The sequence below is a fragment of the Mugil cephalus genome, chromosome 21 (assembly GCF_022458985.1).
Source record: "Mugil cephalus isolate CIBA_MC_2020 chromosome 21, CIBA_Mcephalus_1.1, whole genome shotgun sequence".
NCBI lineage: Eukaryota > Metazoa > Chordata > Actinopteri > Mugiliformes > Mugilidae > Mugil > Mugil cephalus.
This window is the reverse complement of record NC_061790.1, coordinates 6,894,302-6,907,699: the sequence shown is the minus strand read 5'-3', so window position 1 is coordinate 6,907,699 and position 13,398 is coordinate 6,894,302. Positions and strand designations below refer to the sequence as shown.

The 13,398-nt window shown below is 44.1% G+C and overlaps 1 protein-coding gene across 3 annotated transcripts in view; it reads right to left on the bottom strand.

The window, feature by feature from the left end:
- LOC124998971 (glutamate receptor ionotropic, kainate 2-like) overlaps window positions 1–13,398 on the bottom strand; it is a 73,002-nt gene that overhangs the window by 37,147 nt on the left and 22,457 nt on the right. For 2 of the 3 annotated variants that reach the window (XM_047573659.1, XM_047573660.1), the window contains exons 2-6: window positions 10,310–10,477; window positions 9,278–9,541; window positions 6,626–6,807; window positions 4,744–4,797; window positions 3,103–3,276 (exon numbers count right to left, since the gene is read on the bottom strand). In XM_047573659.1, coding sequence (XP_047429615.1) covers window positions 3,103–3,276; window positions 4,744–4,797; window positions 6,626–6,807; window positions 9,278–9,541; window positions 10,310–10,477 — 842 coding nt within the window. The remainder of the gene's footprint in view (window positions 1–3,102; window positions 3,277–4,743; window positions 4,798–6,625; window positions 6,808–9,277; window positions 9,542–10,309; window positions 10,478–13,398) is intronic. The other variant, XM_047573661.1, reaches the window with a different exon arrangement.

Below are 13,398 nucleotides of genomic sequence, written 5' to 3'. Positions count from 1 at the left end.
CAATTAATAAGAGAGTCCTTATTATGAGCTTTTACACCAGAATTTTCAATTGTGTCGATGACACTGGAGAACATCCAGCTCTCTGTGGTGGTAATTACAGCTCAGTGAAATGTAGACATAAATGAGATGATGCAGATGTAGAAAATATCTGGGCCTGGAGCCCCGGTGAGGCAGACAACTGGGAGACAACGTTTTTTTTTTTTTTTTTCTCCCTTTCCCTTCCCCTGCGCAGTTAAATCCAAGTGTATACTTAGCTCGTTGAATGAGGATTTGAAATAATTCAAATTACGACAAAGAATTAAAGCCAAATATCTCATTAGCTGCGAGCAACAATTATAATATGATAATCAGATTACATACAAACTATTAAACAACACGTGTCTGTTTTTTGTGCGCCGTCCGCATTCAGCGTCGCACGTTTGCCTCGAGACGGACGGTCAAAACACCTTGAGCTTCATTACAGATACAATCGAGGGCCGGCACAAACAGATCAACAGAGGACGCACGAACAAATGGACTGGACTAATTATCCTCCTCTCATTATGCATCCCTCCCCGTCAGAGATACCTCTGACAAACAGCGTTGGGAGGCAGCGGCTCGGAGTGTTCGTGCCTGCGAGCTTCGCCCGGCCTGGGGAAGAGGCTCATTATGCACCCTTCCCCGAGACAACGCTCGGGCCGCACCCAGAGCACCACGCGTCACTGTGATTATCCGCTACCCCACGTTAAGCCCAGTGGCGTGAAGGAACAGTGAACGCACCTCTCTCACGCTCGTTACATCCTCACTCCCTCTTCCTCCTCATCGTCAGGCCCCACTTGCCGCAGCCCATCTCACCCTCCTCACCATCCTCCTCCTCCTCCTCCTCCCATCTGAGTCAATCAATCCTTCATGAAATCGCAAGGTGACACGGATGGCGTTGTCCTGGTAACCATCGCTACACAACTGTTGCCTGGTCACCGAGTGCAAACATGCCCAAAGCCCAGTAAGGCTTCTGAATTGCACAGAATAGGAACAAGTCATAAGAGAGACGGAGAGGAAATAAAAGACTGCCAGGGGGGGTCGGGGGGTGGGGGGGGAGAGGGTGGGGGCTCGGGGGTGGAAGGTCACACTCCGGCCGCCGCGTCCCTGCCTCGCTCTAATTTAATGTTACTCTTCAAGGTGGCTCCTCTGCCCAGAGCACTGTGGTATGAATGTCAGGCAAATCTGCGGTTTAATTAACACGGAGAAGAATAAAAAAAAAACACGTTTTAACCCCTAATTTCGTAAAGCAGGTGCGGTTATTTGTTTAATTCGCAAACGGAGTCGTTTCCCTCCGCCTTGAATTTACGAGCCCATTAAAATGACAATCTTTTTTTTTTACATCCACGTTGTGAATCTCTCCCCTCATTACGGGGTGCTACACTTTAAAGAATAAAACGCATCAAACGCACGGCTTATAAATAGAGCACTTTAATGAAGCTTTTTATCAAGCCTGCCTTCGCAAGTATTATTTATTATTTAATGGTGATTCGGGTCCTGTGAGATATGTCAATATGTAGTGCAGGATCTGACAAAATGACTCATGCAACGCTAATTAATCAATTCAGCATTCCACATTCATTTCCGGCGAAAGGAAAAACAAATCAAGTGATTTAACCTCTTTGTGTACGGCATTCATCTTGCTGCACGCATAACTATGGAGATTGCATTTCTGCATTGGGCGCCACATAAAAAAAAAAGCTGTTGCTTGAGGGAAATATATTTCTATATTTACAGTACCGCGTGTGCTGTTAGCGTATGCAGATAAAGGAAGAAGAAGAAGAAGGAAAAAAAATCCCCAACTGATCGTGTGTTTTCATTTTTGATCACGAGTGAGAGAGTGAATTACGGCTGTGATTCATATATGAATAGACACCATGCACTGTGTCTAATTCAAAGGCTTGTCTTTGATGAAAGGACACTTCTTCCACTACGCAGATTTCTGATACCAGGGAAACCTGCCAGGGAAAGAAAGAAAGAAAGGCTGCCTAACAGAAGGAGGGGGGAGAAAAAGGAGGTGTTTGTCTCTGAGGAAGGTGCTGTGAGGGAGGAGGAGTAAATTGACTGTTTACAACAACAGAGCCAGAAAGGGACCTTGAATGTCCATGACGAGCTCCATTCCCTTTTTCACTTTCAAATCACCTTATCCCGTGCTTTTCTGGATGCCATCCTAAAAAACCAAGGCCATAATTTCCATCCAATTTGCTCCCTCTCTCTGCACGAACACTGACAGATTGTCATATTTTGGCCACGCTCCCAGAGGAGAGTTGTGAGAGGCAGGAGGGCAGATAAACGGCTATTACCATTCACACCAGCTCATTACTGAGTATTTAGACCCAGGAGCACCAGCTTAAAAGCTCCATGCAGAGGGCATTCACATGCTGCTTCTGTGCCCACCCTAGATGCCCCGCAACACTGAGCTTTTGATTGACAACTGGCACTCAAACATTCTCCCCTTCTTGAAATCACTCCACACTTCATAGAAGTTTGTTTCAACAGCAACCGTCCAAATCTTCAACGTTTTTCAGGCCAAGGACCCCGGAACTGATGGAGAGATTAAGTAGGGAGCCTCGACCTACTATATGTGTTCGATATTATACTTGGCCTAGTGCCATTTATAAATATACATTATTATCATCATTTTGCATGAAGTGGTTCAACAGATTTATACAGAAAAACGCTGAAAAAGATGTTTTTGGACATGGACATTTTTTGTCCACTAAGGTTACAAGAGGGTAGTAAATTAATCGGATGCCTGAGGGTTAAAGAAATTTAAATTTGTGTGGAAAAAAACAAAAAAAAAACATACATAAAAAATGTCTAGTCAACCTAAGATTTTGTTACACCCCCTGCAGTACCTATGTGGACCCCTAGGGGTCGAAGACCCCCTGTATAAGACCTATAATCTAAATTAACACATGCAACTGCAGCATAAATTCCCCATAGGTTCCATTATGTTATATATGGCGGCCAATTGATTTGGTCATTTGGGCATACGGGGGATGAAATATAGCCACGGTCATGTTATTGCACGTGCAGCAAAAGCCACATTACGTAAGCAGCACATAAAAGGTTTAATCCTACCGTCATGAATCCGTCCAGCAGGCCTGAGTCCGGTTTGGGCGGGGCTTGTAGCCGCTCCATTGACCACTTCTCGATGATCGACGACACCTGAGAGTTTTCTGTGTTGAGGATGCGGAACCCGGTCATGTTCACTCCGCTGTAGCGATACGGTTCCATGTCGAGAGCGAAAAGGTCCTAGATGCAAAAAAAAAATTAAAAAAAATAATAAAAAATTTAAGTGAAACTGCAACTGATATGCAAAAATCGGGATTTTCTCATCTTCACTTGTGAGCTGCCGCACGCCTCCCATCTCGGCAATTAGGAGAAGTCGTTTGAGTGGCAGCGTTTGCCAAAGAAGTGAGAGCGGGAAGGTGCAGCTGAAGGTATTTCAGGACTTATTTTATCTCATGCTGAGGCGGTAGCCTTGATTAAGGCAAGACTTTTCAAGGTTACAGGCAGGCTTTTGGTGGGCTGCCATCTATCATGTGGAAGTGAAAGGACAACCCAATTGTCCTGCATACAGCGTGTCTGGCATCTCACCAGGCAGATGTCTCTGGGACGCAACAACACAGTTGACAGAGCAACAGCAGGTGATGGACGCAGGATTGCGGTGCCATGGTCAATGTTTGTTGTCCTACTCTGAAAGCAGCATGGATGGCTTGGTACCAGTATACAGCAGCTTAGGCGAGCACAGTGGCCTCCACTCTGCCAAACACTGGCCGATGTTAAAACAAGCCTGTTTCCATCCAGACGAGAGGCAGCACGCCACTGAAACAGGCCTATAATCACTATACTCTTTCCTCTCTCAATGACATACCTGCTGTTATTCATTCCCCTTTCATCTAGCCAGGTCCTTATGTGGATGCACAGGAGACACTAACATATCCTGTGCACCGGTAAATGTCTTTCTCGGGTCAGTTTTCTCCAACATTTCCCTCAGCCTTTCCAATTGTGCCCCAAACAACACAGCATGCCATTTGTTTGTTAGAGCTATAATGGACCAAATGGGTGACAGTCTCATCTGCTCAGGGCTATTATCTGAGCTCTCAGTCTTCTGTTCTCTGGGTTCAGTGAAGATGTGCTGCTTTTCATCTCGAGCGTAGCAAGCAATCTTTGTAGTGGCTAGATCAAAGAACTTTGGAGAACTTCAATCGCCACTAGAGTCAGAATAAACTACCTCTGACTGCTTTTGTTTCCTGTACTCGGGGGGTCTGTGGTTCGGGCGCGTGAGGAGGGAAGAGGTTGGTGCTGGTTTTTAGAAAATAAAGTGAAGGTTCGCAACTGATGATGCAAATACGGTACTTGGCTATTAGTCTTCCAGGACATATAGTCGGGTTGTGGTTGGGGTTCAAAACAAATCACGCAAAAATGAAAAAAAGGGGGGATGCTATTCTTCTTCCCAGTAGAGCCGTGTTTAATTTTATTCTCAGAGAAGAATAAGTACTATCAGACACACAGACAGATGGATGAATTTTGCTCCGCGAGGAGCCAAAACAGATGAGTGTCTGCGCTACAATAAGCCCAGAAAAAGAGAAACTGGTCCAAACCACACATTGTTAAATAGACGGTGCTATGCAGAAAAACATAGCAAATAGAACATAACTGCATTCTGTCAACAACAACAACAATAACAACAACAACAAAAAGTGCCAGTGGACTTACCAGGGTGGTAAAAATATAATGGTAGTACTCGGTCATCATACCCATGGCCAGGGCCTACAAGGGTAAACGAGAAGAAGGAAGTCAAACATGAATGCTTGTGTTATACAATCCAGTATAATTATTCCTTTAGCTCAGGGGTCTTCAATGTTTTTTAAGCCAAGGACCCCAAACTGATGGAGAGATTAAGTAGGGAGCCCTAACTATATATGTGTATATGTGTTGTGTTATATGTGTATTAAACTCGGCCTAGTGCTTTTTATAAATATGCATTATTATTTTGCATTTAATATTAAGCTGTCCCTTATCCCTTTACTAAAATATGTTGGATTCAGGTTTATGTGTATTTTAAGAAATCTAAATTTGTGCGGGGAAAGTAAATATATATATATAAAAAATGTCAATCAACCAAATATTTTGCGACACTCCGCAGTACCTCAGTGGACCCCCTAGGGGTCACGGACCCCCTGTTGAAGACCTATGCTTCATCTCAATCCATATTACTCATCTGGAAGGAACTTGAGAGGGTTGTGGAGGAACAACACTTTTAATTATAGCTGGCGATTGATTAAAAGATTTACTCATCACATCACAGCTATCAGTCTCTCCATAGCCATAACAAGTCCCTGCAAAAGCTTAAATAACACATTCAAAATAATACATACAAACACAAATAAATAATAAAAAAAAAACATTTAAAAGTAGATACTTTTCACACAAAATGTGTTGTTTGCCGTGATATGATTTTGTTTATTTCACAGCTCCCTCACTATGTGAATAAAAAGAGAGAGAGGGGAAAAAAAACTAAATAAATAAAAAATACCCTCCAAATTCCTTGTTATTTTCTGTGAGCACACCATTAGGGCTATTTGCAGTCAGGAGAGCAGTGTGTGGTTATAACGAAGGAAGCACCGCGGCTGTCAGAGAGCGACGAGCAGAATTCTTCAGCCACTAAGTGTTCATTTATATTCGAATGTGTCTTTTTTTATTTATTTATCTTTTTTTTGTGGGAACAAATTAGTTATTTTCAAGACATCCGCGATGATTCAAATGCCCATGTGTGCACACGTTAGCATTAGCACCGAAAACATTTTGCATTGAACTGCTCATATTTTATTAACATGACTTTTATGTGTATGTTTGGCTTTTGATAGACGCGTCACCGCCTCGCCAGTGATATTTCCTTTTTCCGTCCTGAAGACTGGCCACTCGCAAAAGTGAACGGCACGATAAATAACAAACCAACCGTTCCCCTCAATAAACAGTCGCTCTCGTCGTTTGTGGCAGACACTTGACTGTATGGAGAATTCAATATGCCCGTGAAAAGAGAGCCCCCCACGGTTCTCATAAATAATGTGCTTGTGTTAAAACGAATTTAACATGCTTGTGAGCAGAATTAGACTTTCTAATTAAAAAAAAAAAAAGAAAAAGAAAAAAAAACTTTATTGTGCATTGGAAGGCATCCATTGTGACGGGTCAGTGGTAGAAATCTAATATTCTACAAAGAGATTAAAGATGCACGGAGTAGAAAGTAGTTATCCGAATCATTTGCATCAGTGCCTAACAAGAGAAGGAGTAATACACGCAACACACACACACACACACGAAGAGTTGTTTCTATAAGGGGCGGGGGGATTATGTAAATTATTGAGACTGTATTTAACTTACTTTTAATTAAAATCAACACTATGATAGAATGACACATTATTCACAAATGTTGCATCCTGTTCCATCAACTTCTCCTCTGTTTACACCTTTATACATATATATATATATTTTCTCTTAATTATGCATTTAATATTAACGACCTCATGAATAGTCAGTGAGTTTGCTCCTCAAAGCAAACCTGAGAAACCATCATGGCCCATTAGGGGTGGGGCCGTACCTGCTTCAGGATCCACGCAGCCATCTCGTGCCCGCAATCAAAGATGACGTGGAACTCCTTCGCCTTCTTCATCTCCTTCAGAAGTGGCTTGGCGTCCTTGGTCTCTGTGGGCAGCTGTCGGATCTTCAAACGAATGTTGTATCGTGACGGGGCCTTGATCAACTCCTGCAGTCGGATGAGGCCTGCAGACAAGAGAGGACACATACAGCTTCTTTTTTTTTTTTTTTTTTTCTTAAAGACACGGACGCATGGCGCGTTTGATCTGCCGCCATTTTGAAGCATCTCTGCTTCTGAGGAGGCCATGAAAACCAACAGGAATCGGGTTTTCTCGGCAGAAAAAGGGCTCATATGCATGCCTCCTTAATCCTGCAGCCTATTGATCCTCCCACTCGTGCTTGGCAAGCAAACAGGCTGCTACAGACCCATCAAGAGAACGCTACACCGCGCCAGCACATTTCACTCTTTTACATCAAAAGCGCAAAATAGAAAGACCCTCGATATGCAGCCTCCTACTGAGACTTCCAATGCGACATTCGCGCGGAATAGGTTCAGTTTTGTTCTGATGGAAAGCCGAGGTCCGTCCTGCCTCTTCTGCCTTCCCTCACACATGCACTTTAGATGTGTTCTGATGAGAGAGGCTCTGTTTGCCCAGTTTGTACTCGCCCCCGGGGAGCCTGCCGCCGCCGCCGCCGCTGCCGCCGTCACATATTGAGCTACAATCTTCACCTTTCATTTCTCGACCACACGCTCAGGTAGAAAGCTCTCCGGGAGATACTGTGATGAGATTACAATGAGTTTCTCCCTCAGTAAAGAACTTCAGAGTCCAGGGATGAAAGAGGCTGGATTGATGGGAGAGATGATTACTTGTCATGGATATAAAAATGGATGGAGCAGCGAGGATAGTTTGAGAGTGAACTGGAGAGAGATAGGATTTTTTTTTTTTTTTTTTTTTCGGTGGAACCACTTTAAGATAGCTCAGCCTATTTTTTATTTTGAAATGAAGTGCTGTGTGAGCAGTTTAATGGTCTTACCGTGAGTGGGGCCAGGTCTCCCCAAGGCCTATAGAAAGATTGGTGTGAAATAGGAGCATGCAGGTCTTGTTGCGAAAAGTACCATCGCAGGGAGGAATAGTGAACCTACGAGAGATTTCCTCAGGTAATCCCAATAGATCCCTACTCCAGGGCATGTCTGCATCTCCCTGTTTTTGTTCGCGCTGACACTTTGGGAGGTGTTAAGCAAGGAAAAAAAAAATCTGTCAAGGGAGCTCAACGTTTGGGAAACACTGTCAGCGTGGATGTTTGTGGGCTCTGGCTAATGCCTTCAGACTTTCCCCCTGGATCTTCTAACGGCTGTGTGTGAATATTTTATCCTCTCCGATAGTTTTTCCTGCCAGCCGTCAGATAGGCTCCAATCAGCGGCGCGGGGCCCTGGAGCATGAAGCTGTGTGATTACAGCCTGAGACTGTGGTGGTGGGAAGGGAGGAGGGAGGGCGTGGGGGGAAACAACGCGGCTACGCAGCTGTCACACTTTTCAGGGCGTCAGGTGTGATGCTGCGGAAACGCTCCGCAGAGAAGAAGGCCCCAGCCGCTCCCTCCTATCCGGCTGAGGGAAAGAGAGGCGAGGGGGGGGGGTCACCTTTTTGGCGTCTCTCTGGGGCGGCTTGCCGTGGAGCTCCGAGGCAGGAAGCGAAGAGGGGGTCAAGGAGATGAGTCGGGATAATGCGGCAAGTGGGACAAGCCATTGGGACATCATCCGGGGTTAATGTATGGAGGCCGCGCCGCTGGCTGTTCACTGACACGCGTGCAACAGATGTGAAAGTAAGAAAAACGTCTGTAAAAGCGACGGCTTCCGAGACACTTAAAGTTATAAAACTAACGGTTTGAACATCTATTCAGGGGCACAATTTGGGACGTCAACCACGAGACAATATTCATTCATGCAGAGTGGGGAGTGAATTCATTAGGCAACCTGTCAGAAATTTAAATCTCCCCTCTTTACTTACATTTTGTTGTCAACCACATCACACCAAATAGCTCATAAATTGCGAATAAGCATTTGAATATTGTTATCCTCTCCGGAGCGATCACTCCGTACCTCGTAAAAGTATCAGTGTACTTCGGTTAAAATACGACTCACTTTTTTAAGACGCGTATTACGAGGCACTCCACAAAGTCACAGCGCAGAAGACACGGCTCTCAGACACATTTGATAGCCACCCTCGGAGATCAAGTGTCTCCATGTGTTATTAATGGCTGTTGTCAGGCCGCACATACTACAATTCTGCATTGCATTAATCTGAACAGACACTAGGTCATTCTGGGTAATGTGGTTCTCTCTCTCTCTCTTTTTTTTTTTTCTTCTGCGCCGCTGCTCACTCTCACTCTGGAAGACTGACATGGGCAGCACCTGGAGGACTGAGGCAGAACAGTAAGCTATTGATTTCTGAATTAACTTGACAGGTTACAAAGCACTCACTGAACTCTGAGCAGCGGCGGTTTTTGTAGTTCACCTGGTACCTCTTGCTTTTGTGTGTATGTTCATTTTACAGTGCAAATGTGGCAGTTTTTTTAAAAAAAAAAAAAAAAGAAAAAATCTTAATCATCTTAAAAACAGACCCACCAGACGGAAGATGAAGACAGACACCAACTGTACCTGTACCTGTGCTGTCGTCATAGACCACAGTGACTGTTTTCCACTTGAAGAAGTGCACCAGGTCAAGGATAGCTCTGCTGAGGGAGGAGAAGTCGGGGTACAGACTGACATAGTACGAATCCCTGTTGTCTGACACTTGGTGCTTCCACTTGGTCTGGATGTGGGGCACTCCCAAAGCGTTGCAGATAGACTGGACCGCATTAGCCGACGAGCTGTGTGAGGGGCCAAAGATGGCCGCCACTCCGAGGGAAAGCTGGTCACATGCTGGTGGGTGTAGAAAGCAAGAGAAGAAGGGAAAAAAAAGTCAGATTAAATTTCACCGCAGTATTTTCGATGTCCCTGTCCTTGTACACGCGTGTCACCCCGAGTGCGTAACTAGAGGAGATGCTTGGTATTATCACAGCATCCGGTGAATTTATTTTTAAAATCGCAGTCAGCAATTTGGAGTGTTTCACACCGTTCCACCAGCTATAAAAGACTGCAATCTATTCAAAAAATATAACAGATGTAAAAAGGAATCCGTGTCAATTAGAAGTCTGCATTAACAAGTGAATGTTAAGTATTTATGAGGGATGTTTTTTCAGTACGGGTCATGTTAGTGGTTAGATGGTTCGACTCAATCCCAGAATTCTAAACCACTATCCTTTTTCATTCATTCACACCTCCATTAAACACCTAAAAACAGGCAGTAAACTCGGTTCAGGCACCTATGATTCATACTCATCATTCTGCGTCATCACTGAGGTGTAGCGTTGCGTGTCTCTCATTTTTTATTTTTTTTGCACCAATCTAATAGGCTGAGTTACACCGGAGTCATGTTCGTTGTGTGCAGTGTTTAGCCACACAGTCATCCTTACATGCACGAATATGCACAAATTTGATAGAGGAATAGTGTCAGACAGCGAGCACTGCAGGCACTGTCCGAGCGATTTCCTGCAAAAAGATCTATTTTTACCGAAACGTGGTGACCTACAAATTAAAAAAAAAGCAGCCAAGATCTGCTAAACGTCCTTCCCATGCCGCTTGACTCACCTTTCCGGGAGGCCTCAAAGCTGTCAAAGATGTTTATTCTCTGGATGTCATAGGTCAGGGTGGTGTTGGGGAGCAACGTGCGGTTCCTGTTGATTGTGTTCAAGGCAAATTTAAAAGCTAGTTCCTCTGCTCCGGAGGGGCCACTCTCAATGGATTCAAATATTCCTCCTGCGGGTTAAAAAGAAGGAAACAGAAGAGGATGAGACCTCTGGAAAGTCAGCGACATTCAAGTAAACGGCCAACGTGATGGAGGCAATTGCAGCAGCCTCCTTATATTCTTCTTATACGTCAGTATTTTCCCTCGTATTGTGGATGCTATTGTGTTTGCTGCTCTATACGGTTCAGTCGCAGGCTGGCGTGAAACTGATTTACAGTGCGGATTAGGCATTCGGATCTCAGCTGATTTGCATTCTGCTGCAGTCCTCTGTGTAATTATAGGCAATTAGTTGCATTGGGGGGTGAGTTCAAGGGTGGGTGCCCTTCTTTAACTCCCTCGCTCAGCCTTGACAGAAAGGTTCACTCTTCCATTTTGTCCCATTGATTTCAGCGATTCTCAAATGAGAAGCGAGCAGGGAAAACCACACGAGAGTACAGGGAAGCGCAGAAATCGTGCCAAAAAAAAAAAAAAGGTAGAGAGAATAAAAAGGAGGATATGTGCCATGGGAGAAGAAATCAAATAAAGGGAAGAACAAAGGGACAAATACTATAGGAGACGGTTGCATCTAATCAGAGTTTGGGACAGTTTTAATTATACAAATTAAAAATGAATTGTCTCGGCGCCATCTTTCATTTTGTTACTTCTGTTGATATTTAATGGGAGCGAGCATCTCGCTGTGCCTCCCCGAGAAATCTTGTTACCTGTTTTACACATAAGAATCACACCTCACAATGGTCATTAATTGACGAAATAAAAAAAATACTCGACATAAAAACAGAAAAATATGTGTTTCACCATGCCGCGCAAGCCAGGCGATGTAATTACCGCTGCAGAGTGAGGTGTTGTTAACTTAAAACAGCTCCCTTCAGACTTGTCAATTATTTTGAAGCTGAACAAAAGAGGATTAAAGCTCCAGAGTGTCCATCAGCGTGGTTCAGAATCCCAAACGAGGGAAGGCTCCGCGAGTGCCGACCCGCTACGAACGCGTCTCATTATGTGTCAAACATAATTTACCTGCATTCATTTAATAAACTAAAAAGACAACAACGCGCACAAGTACATTATTGTTACAACAAATGACATGATGTGTTTTTTTTGTTTTGTTTTTGTTTTTGTCTTCAAGATACGGCTGGCAGAAGAGCTACTGGTCTCCGGAGAGACAGGGAGGCCACCGCGCTGCCGAAAAGAACAATCTGCTCTGATTGGTCGGCTCCGGCCACACTTTGACGAGCCAAGAGATGAAGCCACCAGTAATTAAAAAAGCAATTAACTGGATGCGAAAATTAGCATACGCCCCCCAGTGCAGGATGAGTCATCGACATTTTGACGTCGTATTGCAGGACATGACAAACGCTAATATCCTATTAAGATTACCTACAGAGCCACTTTTTGGACACTGTTGGGTCGAATGCTGATGAACAGGGGGAGTGAATAGTGTGAAAATATATTAATATCAAATCTGAATTGACGTGGATATATACATAAATATGCAAATAAGATGACACATGCTACCATCTAGATGTGGTAAAGCCATGTTCTTAATGGTGCAATATACATGTACGCAGCATTTTCACAAAAGTTTCACAATGAATCTTTATTTCGTGCAACAGCGGGAACAGCTGTAGAATCAGGCAACTACTTTCAACTAAGAAAATAAACATAATAAAAAAAAAAACAATGGGTTCTGACGGTTCGTACACCTTTGAAAGTGGACTAAATCCCAAGAAAGCTTTGCAGAAATCAAACTTAGAGAATGCGTGAGGAGGTGAAAGATGAAAGGAGGTTTGTGAGAGTTCGGGAGTCCGTCCACGAACGACTCCCAGCCCCTCGGAGGACGGGGAGTCGGCTTGATGAAATCCAAACTGAGAAAGAAAAAAAAAAAAAAGAAAAGTTTAAAGCCTGTTTATTGATTCAATTACAGAGAGTGAGGGAAGAGTGGGGCTGAAAGAGGGGGGAAAAAGGACAGAAAGAGTGATGCATTTTTAAAAGGGAGGAGAAAATGACAGAGCTGTACAGTAATAGACAGGGCCGCTATAAATAGCATCCGGCCATGGCAGGGAGTGATAGAAAATGAGTACAGGAGGGCAAAGAAGGTGTCATTAACCCAGGGAAGTGAGCTTCATCACTGTCACCGTGCCACGGCCATATATTGAGGTTTCTCCTCGGCATAAGATGAAAGCTATGGACAGGCCCAGAGAGGCACCAAAGTACATGTTTTATGTTTCGCAGCCATCGAGTGAGACACTTAATTAGCTTTTTATGCGTTAGCCCACCTATGATGTGAACATGTTGCTATTCGCGGCATTTCATTTTTGCTAAAATGTCGCATTAATCTTCAAAAGAACGCATACCCGAGGATCACCATTAAACATGATAGAAATCATGTCAGTCCAACCTAATAGATAATTATTACTCTATTGCCCCGAGGGAGCAGACCGAGCTCCACGGGCCTGTTCAACCAGTCTGAAAATGAGCATAAGGGTATTAAATTATGCCTCATCAGATTTCCTTGGCACACTGTGGGGCCTAGACATGGCTGGTTTAAAAGAAATCATATACCTTTGAGAGCGCCGAGGACCAGACGCATTCAATCAGGTAAGCAAATGATTATGGTTGAATATTTCCAGGGATTTCAGGTGCTGCATTGCAGAATCACAGCAGCTAGGGAATGCACATTGTCCTTTATTGATATACATCCTCAGCAGCGTTAACAATGACCGAATGAATCCTACGCTCATGCTCCAATACACGCTCTAATGTATATTTAGCCCGCTGGCAAAATCTAATGTCAGTCCGTGTATCACCTCGCCCACTTTTGTGCTCCGTCTGATTGCAGGTGTGTGAGTTACAGCTGAGATAATCATTGCGTGTGTGTGCGCACGTGTGAATTATAGAGTCGCCATCATTGGGACCGGTGTGAATTATAGTGCAA